The 22,688-nt window shown below is 40.8% G+C and overlaps 4 protein-coding genes and 1 long non-coding RNA gene across 6 annotated transcripts; 3 read left to right on the top strand and 2 right to left on the bottom strand.

Moving 5' to 3' along the window:
- Positions 1 to 94: 94 nt before the first annotated feature.
- LOC123475795 (28S ribosomal protein S33, mitochondrial-like) lies at positions 95 to 1,429 on the top strand. 2 transcript variants are annotated; one of them, XM_045178841.1, is made up of 5 exons: positions 95 to 378; positions 446 to 564; positions 836 to 868; positions 928 to 1,008; positions 1,207 to 1,429. In XM_045178841.1, the coding sequence occupies exons 1-4, from the start codon at positions 250 to 252 to the stop codon at positions 992 to 994; spliced, it is 348 nt and encodes a 115-aa protein (XP_045034776.1). In that variant the 5' UTR covers positions 95 to 249; the 3' UTR covers positions 995 to 1,008; positions 1,207 to 1,429. The 2 variants fall into 2 exon arrangements, with proteins under 2 accessions (XP_045034776.1, XP_045034775.1); XM_045178840.1 differs by lacking the exon at positions 1,207 to 1,429 and having other exon boundaries at positions 96 to 378; positions 928 to 1,065.
- Positions 1,430 to 2,286: 857 nt separating this feature from the next.
- On the bottom strand, positions 2,287 to 2,630 carry LOC123475796. The gene is made up of 2 exons (XR_006651174.1): positions 2,480 to 2,630; positions 2,287 to 2,407 (listed from the first exon to the last, which is right to left on the bottom strand). It is a non-coding gene; the product is annotated as an uncharacterized LOC123475796 (long non-coding RNA).
- A 257-nt stretch (positions 2,631 to 2,887) lies between these two features.
- On the top strand, positions 2,888 to 5,412 carry LOC123475794 (glutamate [NMDA] receptor subunit 1-like). The gene is made up of 9 exons (XM_045178839.1): positions 2,888 to 3,140; positions 3,244 to 3,332; positions 3,403 to 3,484; positions 3,560 to 3,718; positions 3,801 to 3,993; positions 4,059 to 4,276; positions 4,352 to 4,480; positions 4,557 to 4,705; positions 4,784 to 5,412. Exons 1-9 carry the CDS (start codon positions 2,985 to 2,987, stop codon positions 5,091 to 5,093), a joined length of 1,485 nt encoding a protein of 494 aa, XP_045034774.1. The 5' UTR covers positions 2,888 to 2,984; the 3' UTR covers positions 5,094 to 5,412.
- Positions 5,413 to 12,867: 7,455 nt separating this feature from the next.
- Positions 12,868 to 14,079, top strand: LOC116931286. The gene is made up of 4 exons (XM_045178803.1): positions 12,868 to 13,409; positions 13,481 to 13,581; positions 13,650 to 13,767; positions 13,831 to 14,079. The coding sequence occupies exons 1-4, from the start codon at positions 13,065 to 13,067 to the stop codon at positions 13,975 to 13,977; spliced, it is 711 nt and encodes a 236-aa protein (XP_045034738.1). The 5' UTR covers positions 12,868 to 13,064; the 3' UTR covers positions 13,978 to 14,079.
- A 6,683-nt stretch (positions 14,080 to 20,762) lies between these two features.
- Positions 20,763 to 21,662, bottom strand: LOC116930558. The gene has a single exon (XM_032937935.2). The coding sequence runs from the start codon at positions 21,660 to 21,662 to the stop codon at positions 20,763 to 20,765; it is 900 nt and encodes a 299-aa protein (XP_032793826.1).
- Between the last annotated feature and the right edge of the window lie 1,026 nt (positions 21,663 to 22,688).

Raw genomic sequence — 22,688 nt, 5'->3', positions numbered from 1 at the left:
TTAGGTTTTCGAAGCAGTAGCGAGCGCCAGATGGTGTCGTCGTAACCCTTGTTTCTCCCCTGATAAGTTGTTGCCAGGTAACGCGTCACCACCATAGGAGGTATCGAGTTTACAGGCCTTAAGCATTAAGTAGGCCTTGGCTAGTTCATAAACAAATGTAACACAATTTGCTCGTGGTTTTCGCCGGCTAAGATGTCCTTCTGATTTGGTCCGAATTATCTTTAATTGACAACATTAGTGTCCATTAAGATGGCTTCAAAATTCTACAACTATATAAAATTAGTACAAACTGCAACACCATATGCTAAGCGGATCGAACAACTAAGCTCAAGAATATTTGGTGAAGTGGCTAGACCAACATCTGCAAAATCGTTGAAGGCATGTAGCATTCAAATTCATACATGTTTAATATACTGAAGCCGGTAAAGATTTTATTGCTTCATAGGTTGTTGATATGTTTAGTTCTCAACCCACTGAACAACGACCAGACATAAAGAACTACTACCCCCGCCATGTTGAGATCCATGTTTTGATGAGAAATCTACGGAATTATGGTTTATTCAGGTAATACTTCAAATAATACAAGATGCCTATTAGTGTGATAGTATTTAACATGGAAGATGAAGAAACTAAGAAAAGCAACAGATACCATCCAACTGTTGAGTGTGTAACATTTAAAAGGAGAAATTCTTCACCAGATTTTGAATTTTTCAATGTAATGCCTGGTGTTAGTACCTCCTTTTTAACTTTTGTCCACAACAATCTATTTTTCTTGTTATTTATAATCACATATCCTTTTTTAATGCTTGCTAAATATAGTTAATTATCTTTTTAGAGATGAGCATCAGGACTTCAAAGAAGAAATCACGTAATATATCCATAACTGTTACAGCTATAAAATTTTTAAAAAAACTTCTTTCTACGTAGACGTCTTCGTGAATTGCGAGGTAAAGGAAAACCCAAGAAAGGTGAAGGCAAACGATCGAAGAAGTGATCGACGTGTAAAGGGTTCGTAGGCCAACCTTCTTTAGTCATAGGTTTTGTAAAATAAACAGTTAAAACATGGTTGTGTATATTTAAAAATCTTTAGACTATTCTAGAATTTCATTTTTGCGTTGCTCAGCGCAAGCAAACTGTTGTTTATAGAGAGAAAAAACGATGACAAATGCGAATCTGTTTGGTCACTTTTCTCTTCTTGCGAATTAGGAACAGGAAGCAATGAACCCTGATTTGAAGTTTTGGTACGCTTCGCGTTATCACGAGATGGCTTCATGCGGAAGAATGGCTAACTAAAAAGTCTCGTACGTAAAAATTTAGCATCAAACAGCAGTTGCATTTAGGAAACAGTTTTGCCTTTGTGGCAAATTAGTGAACAATAATGCTATTACCCTTCGAAATTCGGTTGGCAATAGACCTTTCCTAAAATCAATTTGGCATTATTGCTGTCTTAGTCTTTACAACGGAATCTCAATAGGATGAATGCTTATCATAAGGAAGAGCCCAGATTGCATGGTCTATAAAGTAAAACAATTTTTTCGTTAACGACGGTGATTAAAGTTTCCGTTCTTCAACAACAATTGTGTACCATATCTCAGTGATAAGTTCAATGCCGTTTCCGTATGAAACTGTTAGCGATTGGCTAACCCAAAATCATAAACTCACAAACAACTAAAATAAACAGGAGTCGAATAATACAACGAAATATTTCGGTGCATTCGTTGTGTCAAATAGCTATGCCAACTGAAAACAATATGAGAGAAGTAGAAAACGTAATTCCTCAAAATGAAATCTGAACGAAATTATAAACATCCATTTACCTCCAGGATGAAAGCAATCAACATTTTTACTGAGTGCGAGGAGGCGTTCAAAATTTGTCCAAATTGCACGATGCTGAACTATCCCTCGCTAACCCTGCTGTAGCTGAAACCACTTTCCACCAACCAAAGAGGTTGGAAAGTATGGAAACTAGTATCCAGTAAGCCTAACACATTTGTGTTCTGAGCTCTACTTCACCAAGAAATATAAAAATGTACGTAGCCTATGCCTGGAATAGAAAAGCTCATTATTATAGGCTATGCAAAAATGATTTTACTTTTTTTCTCCATTGCATTCCAATTATTAACTGGAAATTCTTTACATGATTTCTATTTTCTCATAAAACACAGACATATTTGATGACAAAGTAAAAAGGCAGGAATTTTTAACAGGAACGATTTCAAATGCAATGTTAGAATCGTCGAGTGACTTTTAGATTGATGGCTTGTAGGCATAAATACAACATGCGAGTAACACGGGGCTGCAGTGTTATTTATACATGACATTCGTACAGTGATTTACGCACTTTGCTGACGAAGTCAAAGACTGTATAGGCTACCGAACGGTGCCGTGGGCTTACGATTTCAACAAGCTGACGTTGGAACCAGACCAAAAAGAGAAAACAAATCAATAAATGTTTTTGAATGATTCACATTTTGTATACCAGGAGTGATGTAACTACATAAATGATCGCGACTTGACAGTGTCATGTTATGAACAAATGATGCATTTTTGCAACACTGATTTCTGACGTGGAGTGCTCGGGATTTAATGGTACAACGAACTGCGATGGACAGTCGAGGCACTTTGCGGACTTGAGAAAATCGAACAACAAATCATCCAGACAGCCAGATTTTACATGAATAATAATCTTTTTCATATGATCGAGCATTGTTATTAACCAGTTTTATGCCTCAAAGCGCCCGTCAATTATGCAAGACCACTTGAATAAAAACTGAAATCCCCTATCATGCCCCGTCATTTCTTTCTTTTTATACAAGGTGCACCCTTGCAAAATGCTATGTGACAGATACGTGCAAGTGCAAGAATTTCAAATTTGTTGGATTCAGGTTGCTAAGCACTATAATGCGGTGTCTGTGAAATCAGAATTCAGTGCAAAGGGCTAGGTTTGATCTCGGGTACTTAAACTAGCACCACAGAACCACAAGATGTGCCAGAACTTTCTCGAGTACCAGACATACACGTTCTCCGTCATGTCTTGTTTAGCTGTGCTTTTCCTAGCTCTTATGATTTGGTTCAATGCACTAAATACGTTAGCATTGACGTTGAATCCGCTCAATGGTAAACATCTCCGAACCATCTGGGTAATACGTGTGTCATAATTTGTTTGCCTGATATATACTAGTTTAGTTTTTAAATAAACCTTGGTTAACCCGGTAGTTCTATTTATTTTCATCTTTTTCCAAGCCGCGCTGGAGTGGTAATCCAAAAGGATTGTCAGGCCCACTTAAAGGAGGCGTGGTGCTCGAATACCTGGCAGCTCGTTTTAATTTCACGTAAAGGATAAAAGAACTAGCTTCTAAGTATAAGCTTGAACCTGATGATTATATCTTTTCTTATGATCAGGTACGAGATGGTCAGAGTAGCCGAAAACCGTTTGGAGCCCCCAGAAAAGGGGAAAGGACTTTTCAGCTACTTGTGGGATGAAGTTGAGTTCTCTTTCGTAGACGCATAAGATTTCGTTGATCGTCCTTTTACTGTTGCATCATTTTTAAAAAATTAGCAATGTGATTTGCTACTGCAAGATGTACAGCCAACATTTCGGCGTCTGCAGGTTGTCGACATGACGCTGCCTTGGAATTATGACTACTTTTCTTTTCTTATTCCTGTTCACGACGAGGCCGCTAATATAGACGCAGTTATCAAACCTTTTCAATGGCCGGTAAAAATCCGTATTTTAGAAAGGGATCTGACAAGGACAACAAATCAACATCATAAATGACGAAACCTCTTTCCGAATATAGGTATGGATTGGCCTTGGAATTTCCTCGGTTATTGTCATCGTCATTCTGTTTTTGATTCAACGTCATCTGGATGACCGAGACGGTTTGGAAAGGGATTCGACATCAAACAACGGAAAAAATGCTGATTCTACTAGAGGACACGGACAGCCAGGAAGCCAGTACCTCTACGTACTGGGCAATTTGCTGTCACAAAGTATGACGTACAAAAAAACTAGCGGTTTTCGTAAGCCTTTAGTAAGTGGTCGATTATCTCGTAAGGCGGTCCTTGCACTTCGAGACGTTTATCATTTCGCCTCGTAGCCGGCGTATGGACCTTGGCGGCTTTTATTTTCGTCCAAGGCTACAACTCGACGCTCTTCACTTACGTTGTGGCTCCAGTGAATCAACCGCTAATCAACTCCGTTTACGACATTGCTGAAAGTTCTGACATCGTTCTACTTGTAAAAAAAGCGGGGACAATCGACACTTTGATTTCGGAACGTTCAAACACCACTTTAATAATTGATGATTTATACTTTTTAGTTAATTGTTACCATTCAACTTTCAAACAGAATTCGAACGCTACAGGTCTATATTCAAAACTGCGTGATAGGGTCAACTCGTTCCCCCATTCCCGATGTACGCTGGTAGCAGACTGTATCCGACTGGTTAACCCCGGATCAAGAAAAGTTTTCATTGACGTAAATGAATCTTCCCATCTTTTTCGTTTTACATCATCTCATAAAAAAGAACAATCATGATTCGAACGTTTTTTAGGCGAATATCTATCACCTAGACGCAATCATAGAAGATTTTCAGAGTACAAAGAAATGTAATTTGCAATTGGCTAGGGATGGTTTCATCAGCATCATTACGACCTTTGCCCTTCCCAAAGGCAGTCCCTTCACCAAAACTATTAGCCAAGGGTAAGCAAATTAAAAAGCTGAAATTTCTTTTGATGTCTTCAGATCTCTGCTGTTTTTAAATGCTGGTTGAATCAAAAGCCTATTGGAGCTCCATCAAACTGGCTTAATCGACTACTGGGATATATGGTTCCGGCCAATGCCTGGTCAATGCATCGAAAACATTAAAAGTGGATACTCGATGCCCAAGAACAAACATCCACCTCTATCGCTCAAGAACTTGACTGGTGCTTTCCTCGTCCTTTTAATTGGATTGTGCCTATCCTTTTTAGCTTTTCTTGGCGAAAAAGTATTTTTTATGACTGAACGCCGTCACCAACACCGCAGTAGAAGATTACAAAAAATAACAGCTCACGTCACTGAGTCATCACGCAAAACAGCACAAGAATAAACGTAGAGGTTCGAGCGAGTGTAGATACATGGCTCTGAACCAAACAGCCGCTGTCGGTCACAGATGACTGTTGCCATCGTCTGCAATCGATATTAACATTAGAGAAGTTTCAGTTTTCCACGCTGTCACCTCAAGAACAATATAACTGCTTCACTTCATATATTTCTCGCAAAAAAACTACAGCTAACTCATATTGCATGTATTGCTTTTCCACTCGAATATCCTAACTAACAGACTTGGAGCGCTAAACAGCCTCCTGGAACATTTTCACTATTCTGCTTCGTTGTTCAAAGATTAAAAATAAACCAAAAGCATTAAACAAATTTGTTTTGACGTATTCTTTATTTTAATAGGATATTTCGCATATACACTGCGATGCTGGATTGAAATGGGCAATTATCCAACCTAAGAAAACAACGTTCCCATTCTCGATTTGTAGACTTGAAGCACGATATAATAGGAAAGGTACACTCTCGCGCTATCCCAGTCTCTTGGAAGAAACGGCGGGTGTTCAGTAAAGGGTCCCAAGATTCCCCGCCAGGTTCGCTAGTATAGGAGGCCCCTCGCCTCTCGGGGTATAGTAAAAATTGGGGTTTTTCGTTCGTTATCTGTAAAATTACCAATCAATGTGTCCAGAAATTGATTTCATTTAAGCTTAATTTAATTCCCTATCCTTAAATACCTAATTCATCTAGATTAGGCAATTATTTATATGTTAAATTTGTGATTGAAATTCAAAATTTTTTGAAATTTGCGCCTTTCGCAACATTGCCTATTTCATTATATTAAACACGTTTGTCTTCTCTCTAGTGCAGCAACTTTTACACCTTTGTTAAAAATGGATATATTTAATAAATATTGACGAATTCTATTTCTAATGAATTCTGCACTAGAGAGAAGACAAGCGTGTTTAATATAATGAAATAGGCAATGTTACGAAAGGCGCAAATTTCAAAAAATTTTGAATTTCAATCATAAATTTAACATATAAATAATTGCCTAATCTAGATGAATTAGGTATTTAAGGATAGGGAATTAAATTAAGCTTAAATGAAATCAATTTCTGGACACATTGATTGGTAATTTTATAGATAACGAACGAAAAACCCCAATTTTTACTATACCCCCGAGAGGCGAGGGGCCTCCTATACTAGCGAACCTGGCGGGGAATCTTGGGACCCTTTACTGAACACCCGCCGGTCTTGGGGATAGCCGAGAGTGTACCTTTCCTATTATATCGTGCTTGAAGTTTGAAACACCACTTTATCGAATGTAATTTTTTTTATTATCGTAATTCAACCATATTGTTTCTTTTGGACAATTCAGGCTATTTCTCTTCCTAGAGACCGACGCTTTGCAATGAATAAATGGTCGGCATTTGAATTTCCCTAAGTGTCAATAACAAGCCAGAAAATTCTTCGCGCTTGATCATCATGTTTCTCCAAAATGCTTGTGGAGAGGAGAGCAATGCAAAACAAATTTTAGAAACTGATTTATTTCTTAATTCCATAAAGTAGAAAGGGCACATTTAGGACAATCAGCGAATCCCATCGAAAAAAATTTGCGTCGAAACAGCCCGATTCAGGTAAAAGCAACCAAAATTCCATGTCCCCATTAACACGACGAATACAAATAGAAAAATTGCATTTTCAAAGTTATTGAACAACCATAAAATAAAAAGATTGATGAAAGGTGTTTTAATAGTCTAGTTTTTCCAGGATATCGATCAGTATTAGGCTACGTCAATAACAAGTGTGCGCTCAGCCTGTAGCCTAATATCAATTTCAGCCGAAACCTTCAGGGAAATGCCGATTAGTGCATGGTTAATAAGCAGCTGCATGCGTTTTTGCAACGAGGATGGAACGCTGGACGTCCAGCAGCCCCCGAACTTATGGATTTCTTCGGGTGAAAGGGGGGTATAGATGTTTTTCACTCCTTTATCGGGTGGGTAAAGTTGGGACCGAAGCGGCTGTTGCGCTTTGGTACAATACCACTAGGGTGTCAACCCTGACGCACGGCAAAGTCCTTGACGCGTCGTATGCCCAATCCCCAAGTCTTTTCTTTTTTCATGGAAAGCAGACCACCGTCTGCTGTCTCAATTGAATTACCTCGAAATTCGAAAGAGACTCATGCCTTGATTAGTTAAAAACGTGTTTTTTGTGAGCCAATTGTGTATAGGGGAGAGTGGGGCTAGTTGGCAGGAGGGCAAGTTTGCAATTCCTAATTTAGAAGAATTGTGTGAAAGAGGTTTTATTGAAATAATTCATAGTCAAAGATGTTTATTGTGCGCACATTTGTGAAAAGTTTTATAAATTTATCTCAAATAGTTTAGGAAATAGAAAATAACGAAATTTTTTGCGTCAAATCCACAATAGTTGCGTGCTTGGTATTCATCAATTTTATCTTTTCTTGGTATGCATATAATTTTTAAAAAATATTAGTTTTATAGAAAATTGTGTCCTCTATTGAACTGTAACAATGGATTTGTTTTAATCAATTATAAAGGAGTAATAAAAATTTGTATTTGAATAAACCCCGGGTTGGGGGCAAGTTGATACATTGCAAGATGGGGCATGTTGGCATAGGCATTATACATGCATATGTATAGTACATGGCCTGTCCAAATGTCAGGGAATTGTAAGTCGAATTTTTGCTAGATATGACTTATGGTGAACAGTGGTATGCATTAGAGGCCAAAATTTGGCACATTTTAGGTGTTTCACTTTATACGATGTTCACCTGTGAAATGTTTGCCTGAATTATGTACATTATTTTTTATTTTTGCATTTAAGGCTATTTAATCTTTATGTAAGTTATCACAACTTATTTCTGAGTTTCCCACTCTAAAATAACTATGGGATTTTTGTTTATTGTAATTTTATTCTAGTTTGTTTACAACATCAACATTTCACTGAAATCCGTATTTGAAATACATGGGGCCAACTTACCCCACTACCACTGCCAACTTACCCCGTTAGTGGGGCATGTAGGCAATTTTTTTTTAGCTTTTTGAACGTTGATTTCGATATAAATTCTTCAACGTAGATCAAATTAAAAAATAGCACAAGAAAGCTGGTTATCTGAGCTTTCTTTTACAATTTTTGGTGTCAAAATATGAAAAATTAAAGAAACCAGAGAAGAAATTAAAAAAATTGTACCAACTAGCCCCACCCTCCCCTACTGTGAAGAATTGTGGAAAAAATGACTATGCTTCACGATCAAAAATATGAATATTTCTTCTTTGTTGGTTGGTGGAATGAAACCTGCAAGAGCTGGACCATATTTCCACAAGTTTTCTGGGATGATATATGGGCAGTCACACTGAACTAGTTTGAGTTTTTCAATATAGGGGAGACCGGACCCATCTTGGACAGTTCTGGTTTTCCCCTTATATCTCCATTTTTTAAAAAGCCATTTTATTTAATTTTTTTTTCAGGATCAATCCATTGTGGTCATTGCATCCCCTTGATTTTTTTCAACGATGTATCTTCAAAATTGTAGAAGTTACATCGAATTAAATTTTTTGTGTTTTTGAGCCGAGCCGGGGTGGGATTGGACAAACCCCTGTTCCAGGTTAGACACGGCCCAGAATGGAGAAAAGAAATGTAAAAAACTATTTCAAAAATATTGTGCGAAAGTAATTTGTGTAATGACAGATTCAAAAAAATTTTTTTTACGATATAACTCAAAATCGGCCCAACGCCAGTAAAAGAACAAAAAAAAAATTGCGATTTTTCGCGTGTTTTTTTCCTTCTAAATATCTAGTGAAATAACAGTCGAGGATACATGAAATTTTCTACAGTTGAAGATTTCATAAATGGGAACATACGGTGTACAAATTTGATTTTTAAAATTTTTAAAACTAATTTTCCCGTACCGGTCCAACATGGTACAGTCACAGACTACGAAGTAAAGACTGAGAACGATTCCATAAGCCTGAGAGGAATCGTCTGAAGCTAGGCTCCTGCCTGCCGCTAGGGGTCAGGCCGTACGGTTTGGGACGAGTTTTAGTCATTTTCCAGTTTCCCTACTGATTGCGGGCTTCATACACACGGGATATCAGGTAATGTAATGCTCAGAATTTTTGGATTTTACACCATAATTTGATAGAGCCCTTCCCTGTTTTGTACGAATTCATTCAGAATATTCTGTTAAAGTTTGGGTGCGTTTTTTCCTTGGAAATCTAATTTTAATATGAAATCGTGAAGCGCTGGTGCGTATTCTGACTACATAAAGCATCGTGGGAAAGTTCTTGGTGTTATTTACAAAGTGTATTTCTAAGGATACATTTTTGTTTGTTTGTGTTTTGTTGTGTTCATCAAAAGAAAAAAAAGGTATTTATAAATTTTGGTTATTAATACACACACAGTCTATCTTTTAAAGTATGTTAATTTCTACTGGTAACCTGTGCTAAAATCGAAACAATAAGAAACAGCGTTTCATGATTTCGTATAAAAATCAAATATTCAAGGGAAAATGGGTTAAAGAAAACATTTTTAAAACGCACCCAAACTTTAACGGAATATTCTGAATTAATTCATGCGAAACAGGGAAGGGCTCTATCAAATTATGGTGTACAATCCAAAAATTCTGAGCATTACATTACCTAGTCTTCCGTGTGTGTGAAGCACGCAATCAGTAGGGAAACTGGAAAGTGACTAAAACTCGTCCCAAACCGTACGGCCTGACCCCTAGCGGTAGGCAGGTGCCTAGCTTCAACAGAGGTATAGGGGAACGCGGTTTTTACTTCGTAGTCTGTGGTACAGTGTCCAAGATGGGTCCGGTCTCCCCTATCTCGCCTTTTCCAAAACGTCAAGGCTGTTTGAATGGGACGATAGTTTGAAATTTTCAGTCATTTTTTCCACAATTATTCACAATATACACTATTTACTCAAAAAAAAAAAAAAACGATTTTAACTAATCAAGCCATGAGTCTCTTTCGAATTTCGAGGTAATTTAATTGAGACAGCAGACGGCAGACTGCTTTCCATGAAAAAAGACAAGTCTTGGTGATTGGGCATACGACGCGTCAAGGACGTTGCCGTGCGTCAGGGTTGACACCCTAGTGGTGTTGTACCAAAGCGCAACAGCCGCTACGGTCCCAACTCTACCCACCCAATAAAGGAGTGAAAAACATCTATCCATCCGAATAGAGCAGTAAAACATCCAGGGTTGCGCGTTCTCTACAAATGCGAAAAATCTCATTTGTGTCCAAGTTGGTCTGCTGTGGCTGCTGTGGCTCGGCCCCGTGTCCAATGGGTAGGTATTTGGGCGAATGGGTAGGCTTTCTCGGCAAAAAAATTGGATCCGGTGGGTAACGGTTCTTGAGACTTCGTGCCCACATTCTACCCGGTTTTCATGAGGGTAACACAATTTCCTATTTGCCATTTTGGCAAATATGCTACCCTTATCGCCCATGGGCGACTATTTTTGGCGGCGATCCGCGGGTAACCCGGGTTTTTGAGAACCGGGGCCGAGCCCACTGGCCAGCCACTGGTTGCAACCTCTTATCAGGGTTGCTACTGTTGCTCAACGCCATAAAAGATCTTTACATTGGAAGACGTCCTAGTGTTTCAAAGGGGAGGAGCTTTTTTTCATGTGACGTAAATTGCCAGCAGCCAATGGGAATAGAACTTAAAAGCGTGGTTTTCGCCATCTAGGTTACGAAAATAAAACAAAGTTTTGGCTCAGTGACCGTTAGTATCAAACTAGCTGAGAAAACATGTCGGCGTCCAGCACTCGTGGTGGGCTGAAATTGGCAACTCCTGCCATGTTCCAGACGTTTCAAAAAGTGTAGAGGATCATCAGGAGACATTTTCAAGACGGTCGCCACATATACATAAGGGGCAGCTACGAACTAGTTATTTCAAAAATATGTGAACTTAATTTAATTCCTGTTCGTTGAAATAACCACCCTGATACATTGCCTCATTGACCATGGATTATGTTCTTATTCACTTCCATTTCGAATCCAAACGGTACCGTGATATTAGCCTTTCTAAACTAAAGTCGAGTGTACATAGTAGCAAAAAGAAATCAACATGTGTCAATAGAGCAGTAAAACATCCTACATTGCACGTTCTCCACAAATGCAAAAATCTCATTTGTGTCGAAGTTGGTCTGCTTCTGTTGCGGATTGTCAAAGTCCGTCAGAAGATAGGGTCTCAAAATTTGGAAGGCCCGTGAGACGGCCTATTATTTTTGACTTGTAAACTATGCTGTAATTGTAAACTTCGTGTAGGCCGCCAGGGGCGCAGCCAAGCAGAGCCTTCTTGGTGGCCGAGTTCGGCAATAGCTGTTGTTCGAATTTTTTCCCCTGTAGAAGCAGACTCCATTATTGTGTCAAACGTCCGTTCAAATAAATCAGTGATAGAACCTACCTAAGTTTAACCTTCAAAAGTATTTAATCGAAGGTATTAGTGTAACTATTGTTACAGGTTAAGATTAATACTTTTCAGGGTCCTTCGAACCGTTTGAGACTGACGATATCGTCCAATTAATTGGGTAATTTAAAAAAGTGTAGACTTTGAGTGTGAGATTCAACACGTGTTGTAAGGAATCACGTGTTGGGGAAATTTTCAGCCCACTATTAATTTATAGTGTAAGTGTTTTGGCCTATTTGTTACCTAACTAACAGTTGCATTTTAATTTCAAGTCGTTAAAGGTGTGCAATTATGCAAAAATACAGTCTTTTGTTTCTTCTTAAATTCATTTTTGTGTTGCTTTCTCAGACACAATATTGCCTTGGGATATCCCACTATATTTGTTATTTAGACAAATTTTTCAGATCACCAGTGAAACTCCACAACAAAAATGGCTGCCAAGAGGTTGAATCAAGCAACGTTGGCGGTGACCATAGAAGTTTTGGAGAAAGAACTTCATAAAGACTTGAAAAATTATGAAACCGCAGCTTCTGAAAACAGATTGCAGATAGCTGAAACTGCATTTGAGCTAGCCGATGACAGGATGAAAAGGATAATCAAGAATTACGAAATAATCATCAAACAATCAAGCCCCACACTTCAAGTTGCAGCTCCAAGTGGAAGCAATACACCTCCAAGTACTACCGTTACTCCACCGATGAATGCGATGCAACTACAAGTATCTTCAAGCCCGATGAACATCGCGCATCTGTTACCACGGATAGAAATCACCAAATTTTATGGGGATCTCTACAAGTGGGAGAATTGGTGGGCAATTTTTCGCACACTGATACACCAGAATCCGTCTGAGACCGATTGAGAAGTTCAGCAGACTGAAGTTGCATTTAACGGAGGACGCGGCTGGTGCGATATCGTACTTGGATCTGACAGATAACAGCTATAATAAAGCTATAGATATTTTGACTGGAAAGTACAACAAGCCGAGATCGGTAAAAGCAGACCATTATATTGCCATAACAGAACTTCCAAGAGTAGAACGTCAAGACGACTTTAAAGGACAACGGAAACTACATGACAAGGCAATGGGCCATGCTTTGAACCTCGGCAGTTTAGACCAACACACAGCTCAGAATGAAGCAATTATGGAGATCTTGTGGCTATAAATATGACATGTATTGGACCTCTAATCTTGAAAAACATTAGGCTATAGCGGGATTCGAACTCGGATCTCCCACACCACAGTCGATTATTATTCCACTGTGCCAATCTACAGATATCATTATAGAGCGAGGGCGAAGCGCGTACTCCCTTCTGATTCACGAACACGTGGCCGCCATGTTTGTATCTTGAGTGTGTTCTGCGGTTTTATGTCCTAGCATTCCTTACGTGATTGGAACTCCGTCTTCTAAGAATATTCGCAAAAAATATTTGCGTAACAGTTTGATTATCTAAAACTACATCATTACAAAGGTAAGTAAGCAAGCTACATTTCTATATAAAATTTATCGTTAAAAAACATGCACGTATTAATGTAAATTTAATTTACATTAATGTGTTTACATTTTTAACTGTGGTAGGCTTTTGCAACATGATAGATGTTTCAACATTCGATCTGTCTGAGTACGGTTTAAGTCTTCCACAACCAGAACAATTAAAATATTGTGAGAAACTATCTAGTATAACTCTCAAGCAATGCCCATTCAAAATACCCCGACAATATTGGACGAACACAAAAGATGACTTAAAGTCTCTAGTGAAGAAAACAGACCGAAATGAACTATTCTATTATTTAATCTATCGGGAGTGTAAACTGGATGGGAAGCCAATTGAAAGTGTGAAAAGCTTAGATTCTCACGTTAAATTTGTAGATGGTTACCTGAGAGACTATTGTGCCACAAAAATTTCCAATGGGATCGTGGTTGTAAAAGGTTTGGTACGTTTAAATATTTAGATTTCGTAAATTACTTTCTTCTTTACCTCATTCTAATGTTATGCTTACAATAGGTAACACACTCTATGGCGTACACAAAGCCACCTTTAAATTGTTGGGTTGCATTGGAACGGCAAGGAGGGATTTTGTGTGGACATTGCGATTGCAAAGCTGGGTAAGGTTATGCTTTAAAATTAATTCTTATAGCAAAATTAAAAATATTTTTATCATTATTATTTCCAGATTGGGTGGATCATGTTCACATGTTGGTGTTGTATTATGGGGAATAGTAAATCTGTCAGAAGAGACATGTACCAGTACTTTGCAGGGGTGGCATAACAAGAACCCTACCAATCATCCTGTAGGTTATTGCACATTTTCCTATTTATTTCTATTTCAAGTGAAATTATCTTTATTTCAAAAGGAACTTCCTACCACTATTTCAAGTTTAAAAACCGCTAAGAGAGGTGCAATCGTTGACAAAATGTATGATGCAGTCACAGACGAGACACTTAACGCATTGTTGGAAAACCTTAAAAAAGGACCCACCATGTTGGATTGCATAGGTTGATGGAACCGTTTAGTGCCGACTGTCTTCCTCTTGAAGTGAAAACGCCACTCCCTGAAAGATTGACTTCACTTTTCGACCAGAGCTGGGCACGTCTTCCGATTTGAGAAAATACAAACAAAATGCGAAGATCTACTTGTCCGGTATTCCATCACCGTTGAGCAACGAAATGTAATTGAACTGCTGACTAGGAGGCAAGCTAGCTGCAAGCAGTGAAACAAGGCAAGAGAGGGTAGAGTTACTGCCAGTAAAGTTTACGACGTGTCAAAAACCAACCTGAGTAATCCTTCGAAATCCCTATTACAACAAGTGGCGTACCCAACGGATTGTGCGTTCCGCTCAAAAGCACACACGCGCTTTGCCCTTGCTCTATTATGGTTTTCGAACAATACAATTGAATTGTTGTAAAACACTTGAGGTTTTTTCGATAACAAATCACCAACAGGATTTTTAAGAAGTCAAGATGATGTCGAACTTAGGTTAAACCTGAAGTGTATAAATTGCAATTAAACAATTTATGCTAAATATTTTTTAAATTTTAAACTTCAGCATGAAATATTAAGTTTAAAGTAGTTTTTTATTATCTGAAATTAAAAGCCTATCATAAGTATACATGCTTTGAATATTATTAAATGCGGAATAATATTTATTTCCTGTAAGTTAATTTCCAATGGCTTGGTTCCCGTAAGCTAAACGGCAAGTCTGTGCAAACAAACTCACGACTTACACATATTTTTTTCATTTTTTGTAATAAATTTAAAAATAAACCCTCCGGCAAATAGATAACTACTCCTTTTTTTCGTATTAACTGCCGGACTTAAAATAAAAATACGTTCAAGGGAATAATTTGAACACGGTTAAGTTCCTCCCTTTTGGAAACAAAGAAATTTTGACAATTAATAATGAAACTTAGCGATCGGCCCCAATTAGCTCTAATCGAGTTAACCACCCCGCACCGATAAAGTGCATTCGGGGCTGAATTGAGGTGCCACTTTTTCAACCGGGGCGGTGCGGGGAAAAATTTGAGGTAAACCCGTTGCCCCGACGCAATTTAAAAAAAATACCGTTCTTCGATTTCAGAGTAAAAATCGGGGCAAGCGGGTAGAACGAGCTATTATCGGGGTTGTTATCGGATCGATCGGGTGAAACAGTCAATCGATAATGTTTTTGGCATTGATGGAACGATTGATTGCAATCGGGGTACTTCACTGATTAAGTACCTCGATTAAACCCCAATTGAATTCGGGAGGAAGAATTTTCCACCATGAGCCACGCGTCAATGGCCTGAAATGAGAAACCCGATTGACAAAAAAGCGCCCCGATTGGCCCTCAGTTAAGCCGAAATCGGTGACAGCAACTGTGGCAGCGTCTCCAATGTTAAAAGTAGCAGATGGCGCTCCTCTTTAAATCGAAGCACGCCTATTTGGTGGCGTATACGTTCAAACGGCAACGGTGGTAGTGGAGGGCCCAAACGGGTGGCATAAAACTATTGCCTATATCGATCAAGGATCGAATGCAACCCTTGTTAGGAGTGAATTAGCACAGACTTTAGGACTAAAAGAGGTCGGGAAAATCCATCTGAAGCTGCAAGCAGTGGGATACATCCATCCAGAAAAGGAAAGAAGCGTAAGAAGGCTACGACTTCGCGGAACAATCCCACAGGCGGAAGATATTGATCTGGAAGCAATAGAGGAACCTGAAATCGGGAAAATTACTGGGTCAAGTAAGACAGAATTTGTCAGCGAACTTTGCAGTAAAGGATACCAACTGGCCGACGACAAAATACTGAGCGTAAAAGCAGGAACCTGCCAAATAGACGTCTTGATCAGAGCGAATCAAGTTTGGAAGGTTCTCGGCTCAAAACAGATCGTGTCGAATACAGGTATTCGAGCGATAGAAAGTAAATTGGGATGGCTACTACTAGGGCAAGATGAGAAGGTGGCGATATCGTCTACAACGGCTATCAGCTTTCTCTTAAAAGCTAAACTAGGAACACCCAAAGATTTACATGGAGACACTGACCCGAAAAAAGAAGAAATTGATTTTGCCAGATGGTGGAAACTACAGAGTCTAGATCCACTGGAAAAGGTGCCACTTTCAGTACAATGGAAGACCTATTCAGAGTCCATCACTCAAGATGATGATGGTCATTATGTAGCACCACTCCCATGGAATGTAAACATAAGATACCTTAGCAAGAATGAAGCCATGGCAGAAGGTCAGGCAAAGGCACTGATAAGAAGATTGGACAGAGACCAGGAGATGAAGACTTCATACGAAGCCGAGTTCGGCAAATTAAAGGAATTTAGGTTCATTTTCAAGGTGGATCTGTCATTCGACGGTATCTACATGGTTCTGCCCCATCATCCGGTCTTCAGAAAAGAAAAAACCACCAGTAGAGTCAGGCCAGTTTCCAATGGTTCAGCAAAACCGAAAACGGGTTTCAGCGCCAATGATTGCCTACAAGAAGGACCGAATCTGAACCCGTACATTCATGACATCATGTTACAGTTTAGGCTCAACCCGATTGCCTGGACAGCTGACATTAAACAAGCGTTTGTAATGGTGAAACTGCTTAAAGAAGACGCGGAAGCGTTAAAGTTTTTTCTAGAGGATGAAAACGTCCCAGGATCACTGCAATTTTATGAATGGAACAGGCTTCCATTTAGACTCACATGCAGCCCGGCAGTGCTCAGGACCGTCCTGAAGAAACATTTGGAGTCCTATGAAGGTGACTTATCAGAAAACAGCAAACAAATTCTACGCCCCCTATATGTAGATGACTACTTGTCAAATGCATCTACAGTAGAAGAAGCAATGGCCGTAATCGGAATTGTGCTGAAACTTTTTGCTGACGCAAAGATGGACTTAAGAAAATGGGTGACAAACAACCAACAGCTGCGTAGATATCTACAAAAACAAGGCCTAACCGATGACTCAGCCAAATCGCACTCATGTCTTAATTTAGACCCACAAAAAGTACTTGGAGTTAGATGGAATACTAGCACGGATTGCTTTTATTTCAAGGCAGACGTTATCGTAGACACAGCAGCAAAAGTTCAAGTGTTGACTAAACGAGCTTTTGCAAAAATTTCAACAAAATTTTTTGATCCCTTTGGATTATTTGGACCCGTAACGCTTCAATTTAAGCTTTTTTTTTCAAGAATTGTGGCAAGTCAAGATTGGATGGGACGAGAAGGTGCCCGAAGACACGGAAAACAAATTCAGAACAATTGTTAAAGATTTAAGATACATTAACAAGTTACAAGTGCCAAGGTTGATTTCTATGGCATCTAGCAAAAACACGCAAGAACTGCATGTTTTTTGTGACGCTTCAACCAAAGCGTATGGAGCTGTTGTTTACGTGAAATCCAGACATCCAAACTTCACTCGGCTAATTTGCTGCAAAACCAGAGCAGCACCACTCCTGAAGAACGAGGTATCTCTACCATGGGTAGAGTTACTTAGTGCCGAACTCGGCAGTGTTCTAGCTGAAAGAATCGTCAACGCAGTTGGCAAAGTAAATTGGGAAGTGCATTTATGGACTGACTCCATGGCAACCCTTGGATGGATTCGCGGAGAAGCAAACCGTTGGAAGATGTTCGTCAGAAACAGAGTTGAAGCCAACCTGAAGACGTTTGAACCAGATCACTGGAAACATTGTCCGGGGAAGGACAATCAAGCAGACCACGCATCAAGAAGCTTGACAGCAAAGAAGTTAGTTGCGGCTTCCTCCTGGTGGGGAGGTCCCTCATTGCTGAGACTGGAAAACACGGAATGGCTGCAACAAGATATCCCATCAGAAGTAATGCAATTGATGGAGATCGAAGCAAAATTGAAGCAGAAACTGCAAATTGTTGCAGCTAATAGTACTTCGGATTGGTTTGACGTACTGGTATCAAGAGCAAGCAGTTATCTGCGAGTTTTACGTACAATCGCCTGGATGTTTAGGATTTTTAGGAAGGAGTCGCCCGGCGAAGCAACCAAAATGATCAGGGGAGTGGAAGTTTCCTGTCTATCGGTTCACAAAATCGCCGTCGCAGAGAACTACATCTTAAAACTCATTCAAAAAAAAAGGCATTTGCAGAAATCTACGAGTCCCTACAAAAGGGAAAACCACGTGGTAAACTGCTTCACGGTATTGATACACTAAGGCCTATTTGGGATGCAAAGGAGCAACTCATCCGAGTGACTGGAAGAGTAGGCCCGGCCCTAAAAGAGCTGCTCATCGATCCGCCCCTCTTCTTCCATCAAACGAGAGGATTGTCAACATGATGATTCACTATCATCATGTTAAACGGAAGCATACTGGGGTTCAAAACACTTTGGCGTTCTTACGAAATCGTTTTTGAATCATTCATGCACGCCAACGGATTAAAAGTGACATAAAAAAGTATGTTAAGTGCCAACGAGTTCAATCGCGTCCCTTTAATGAAGAATCTGCTGCAATGCCATTGGATCGAACCAAGAAAGCGCACCCATTTGAAGTGATCGGGATCGACTACTTCGGCACAATGTATGTGCGAGAAGAAGTGATTCTTATTAAAAAAGACAGTGATGGGAACGATATCGAGAAGACTCGTGTTGGCGAAAAGAAAGTACATGCGTGTTTGTTTACTTGTGCGGTCACAAGGGCTGTGCACTTAGAGCTTGTGACTGATCTGACTACACAAACTTTTATGTACCCGTTAAGAAGAATGATGTCACGTCGAGAAGATTGCAAAATTATTTACAGTGACAACGCGTCAACGTTTAATTGTGCAGCGAAATTAGTGACAGAAGATGCTACCCTAGCCAACTGGCTCTCAAGTAAGGGTATGGAATGGAAGTTTTCTCCTAGCCTAGCTCCATTGTGGGGTGGGTTTTGGGAGAGGATGGTTCACTCCGTTAAAGAACTGCTAAGAAAGGTGCTGGGGAAAATGAAGGTTAGTTTCGACCAACTTCACACCATACTGGTGGAAATTGAAGCTATCGTGAATTCGTGGCCCCTTACTTATGTGTCTGGCGACGCACATTCCTACGAAGTTTTGTCTCCACAAAAGTTGCTGACCGGAAGACAACCTGGAGCTACATCAGAGTCACTCGACTCAACGAAGTTGAGCCGTGACGACCTCATCGAGCTGGACAAACAGAGGAGTGAACAAGCCTTGACATGGTGGAGGCTGTGGCAAGAGTCATACCTGTCTGATCTTAAGCGATTTCACTGTCGCAAGGGAAACGGCACCAGAATTCCGCGTGTTGGTGAAATCGTCCTGCTGAAAGAACCTAACATCAAACGTGTTTCGTGGCCGACGGCCATTGTTACAGGAGTTATCCCTGGAACCGAGTGCATGGTGCTAGCGGTTGTTTTACGACTACGTTCGGGTAAGGAAACCACCAGGAGCATCCGACTGTCTATCCATTAGAATTCCAAGCCGATTCGCCCGTCGATGATACTGGAATCGGCACAGTGGAGAAGACTACGTATACGAAAAAGAAGAATCTGCTCCGTAAGAAGAATTTGGAATCGCGCGAGGACGCTTGCGATTCTGGCGGGGAGGATGTTGCGGATTGTCAAAGTCTGTTAGAAGATAGGGTCTCTAAATTTGGAAGGCCCGTGAGACGACCTATTATTTTTTACTTGTAAACTATGCTGTAATTGTAAACTTCGTGTAGGCCACCAGGGGCGCTGCCAAGCAGAGCCTTCTTGGTGGCCGATATCAGCAATAGCCGTTGTTCGAATTCCCCCCCCCCTGTAGAAGCAGATGCCATTATTGTGTCAAAAGTCAGTTAAAATAAATCAGTGATAGAACAAGCCTAAGTTTAACCTTCAAAAATATTTAATCGCAGGTATTAGCGTAATTATTGTTACAGGTTAAGATTAATACTTTTCAGATTGGGTTGCAGCGTCTTATGGAGAAACCAACTTCTTCACGTTAAAATATAAGTTTTCATAACTATAATTAAGATTTCCCACCTTTTCTTCCTAGCAGTGGGTACCCTATTCCTTTCTTCATTTTCCAATTTTTTTCTAGCCCCAGTTCAATCTGGTTTATTTTTATTTAGCTATTATTTGTGAATGGTTTGTTGCTCATCCCCTTGTAGCAGACGAATTTCTGGCAACAAACGAAATTCTTCGGCTAAAAGAGACGAGCCACTTACAAACAATAATAAAATAAAAATAAACTAGATGAACTATGGCTAGAAAAAAAAATTGGGAAATGAAAAAATGAATAGCGCCAATGTACTTTGTCGCTTAGCGCCGGATGCTAAGAGATGCAAATCTGCGATGTCAATGGATTTTGCCACTCTGTCTGGATGTCAGAGGACTCAAAAGCCCGTCTATGACCGGCCAGAGGGGCAGGCCAGAGGGGCAGTCCAATGTAATGATTCAGACTAAATGTTAGTGCTGTCAGTGCTGTTACTTACACAGTAAGCTGTGTGTGTGTGTGTCGTGTAAGCTGTCTATGATTGAATACATCCCTTAAACCCAGTGAATCTATTACATGGTTGAGATGCTCCTGCGTTGTTCACTGATGAGGTACACGTTTTAACTCAGTGTAAGATTTAGTTCAGTCTGTGACTGAACTTACCTTAGTAAAGATGAAAATATAAAGATGAAAAGAAGAAAACACGGGAGCACTGGCTGTGGTCTCGACTGTGTGAGGTGTGTATTGTAACTGACTGCCCCTTGCCCTGTACATTTGCCGGCCGGTAGGCCGAGGGGCGGGGCTACACAAAATAAATCGTAAGATGGTGGCCTCCTAGCGAGGGCTACCCAAATCATATAAATTAAAACGTTGTGGAAGTCACGTCCGTCGTCCAGCTCGCGTTGTCGGATGTTGGGAATACGGTGTATTCCCAACACACTCCCCACTAGAGCCCGTGGTCCACGACTCTAAGTGCTCGACCGGATCCGCGGCGGACACGGATGGAGGTGCCCTTTCTGGTTCCGGCTCCGGCTCCGGCGCAGGTGGAACCTCGACGTCTTCCGGTTGGTCCTCACGTAGCTCCAAGGGGTGAACGGATTGGATGGCGCGGTTGATAATGTTTCCGTTCGACGTCTTGATCATAACCGAGCGGATTAATCCGTCCTTGTTAGTGATTAACTCCTCCACTACTCTTACCGTCCATATAAGGCGCTTAGTGTTGTCATCGTGAATGATGACAACTTCTCCTACCCGGATCTTGCTGCCGGGTGCACCCTTGCAGTGGAATTTGTCGATTTGGAGTAGGTAGTCCGTGACGAAACGCTCGCAGATGTCGCTGACATACTCCCTACGTTGACGATCCATTTCCAGAAGTTTCAAATTGGTTGCATCGGGAGCCATGAGGTTTACGGCTGGCTCCGGCGGAGTGCAGTTCGAACGCCTATTGTTGAGAAACTGGTTCGGGGTGATGGGGAGCGGGTCGTCGCTCCCCTCCGCCACGTAGGTAAGTGGCCGTGCGTTCACCATGCTCTCGGTCTCAATAAGACTTACCTCTAGCTCGTCGTATTCCAAACAAGCACGACCATTGGAGCTCTTTAATAAGTCCTTCATTGTCCGCACCATGCGCTCCCAAAACCCTCCCCACCATGGGGCTAGTCTGGCCGAAAAAATCCATTCGGTTTTTCGCATTGCCAGAAGGTCATGGATCGATGGATCGAATCTTAGGACTTTCAAATGATTGGAGACGCATCTAAATGTTTGGGCATTGTCCGAATACATGATAGAGACGCTACCCCTCCTGGCGGAAAATCTTCGAAATGCGAGGAGGAAGTCGCGCGCGGACATCGTTTTTGTTAGCTCCTGATGGACGGCCCTCGTTACAGCACAAGTAAATAGGCAGGCATAGCTCTTCGGCTGTTAAATTGTGCCTTTCTTTTTGGCTGAGGATTCGCCCAATTGGAGGTTTTCTTCGTTTTCCTCCGTTGGTTCTGTGCTTGGAGGTTCTTCAACGGGCTCCATCGCTGGAGGCTCTACCGTAGGCTTCAAAGCCGAACCATCCGTTGGCGAGGGATCCGTGGAGGATATAGGATCCGTTTCCTTGCGTTTCTTACGCGAAATTGGGTGTTTGTAATACAGCGGCCCTGCGAAATCAACACCCGTGATTTCGAAGGCTTTCGCTTGTTTCAGTCGGTTAATCGGTTGAGGTGCAGCTATTTCTCTGAATGGTGGTGAAGATAGCCGTTGGCACTTGACGCAGGCGTGCCAGACTGATTAATTTGTTGGCGTCCTTTGATGATCCAAAAACGTTCTCTTAGATCCGATAGGGTGGTTTTAACTCCAGCGTGTTTTAGCGAGACATGTCGATCTTGGATGATTAATTTGACTGCTGGATGTTGAGCGGGAAGCAAGATGGCGGGTTCAATGTCCTTGTCTCTTAGCGCTAGCTCTACTCCTCCTGTTATTCTAATCAACTTGTCTCTTGCGTCCCACACGGGTCGGAGTGCGGCAATTTTCTCCTTATGGGGTGGTTGCCACCCTTCTTGCAGATCCTGAAACGTCTTGGGAAAGGCTTCTTTTTGCAGCTGCCTATAAATAAGTAGCTCCGCCTTCGTCAGTTTCTCTACTTTTAGATGTTCTACCATTATCTGTTTTCCGTCTCCTGTCTTGATTGGAGTCTTCACTTGTGTGGCGTTTGTGGGACGGTTTTAGGCGAATCTCAGTATCCAAGCAGTTCTTCTGAGTAGTCGATTCCAACACGAAATTCGATCCAGATCCCATTCCACTGGAGTGGCTGGCTCCACGGAA

Source organism: Daphnia magna, linkage group LG9, assembly GCF_020631705.1.
Source record: "Daphnia magna isolate NIES linkage group LG9, ASM2063170v1.1, whole genome shotgun sequence".
NCBI lineage: Eukaryota > Metazoa > Arthropoda > Branchiopoda > Diplostraca > Daphniidae > Daphnia > Daphnia magna.
This window is presented reverse-complemented; position numbering and strand designations above follow the sequence as displayed.

Coding starts and splice junctions, on each gene's coding strand:
- LOC123475795 (XM_045178841.1), top strand. CDS start 250: ATGGCTTCAAAATTCTACAACTATATAAAATTAGTACAAACTGCAACA. Junction 379..445: donor CATCTGCAAAATCGTTGAAG/GCATGTAGCATT, acceptor ATTGCTTCATAG/GTTGTTGATATGTTTAGTTC. Junction 565..835: donor CGGAATTATGGTTTATTCAG/GTAATACTTCAA, acceptor TTATCTTTTTAG/AGATGAGCATCAGGACTTCA.
- LOC123475794 (XM_045178839.1), top strand. CDS start 2,985: ATGTGCCAGAACTTTCTCGAGTACCAGACATACACGTTCTCCGTCATG. Junction 3,719..3,800: donor TCAAACCTTTTCAATGGCCG/GTAAAAATCCGT, acceptor TTCCGAATATAG/GTATGGATTGGCCTTGGAAT. Junction 4,277..4,351: donor CAATCGACACTTTGATTTCG/GAACGTTCAAAC, acceptor ACTTTCAAACAG/AATTCGAACGCTACAGGTCT.
- LOC116931286 (XM_045178803.1), top strand. CDS start 13,065: ATGATAGATGTTTCAACATTCGATCTGTCTGAGTACGGTTTAAGTCTT. Junction 13,410..13,480: donor TCGTGGTTGTAAAAGGTTTG/GTACGTTTAAAT, acceptor TGCTTACAATAG/GTAACACACTCTATGGCGTA. Junction 13,582..13,649: donor CATTGCGATTGCAAAGCTGG/GTAAGGTTATGC, acceptor TATTATTTCCAG/ATTGGGTGGATCATGTTCAC.
- LOC116930558 (XM_032937935.2), bottom strand. CDS start 21,662: ATGTATTCGGACAATGCCCAAACATTTAGATGCGTCTCCAATCATTTG.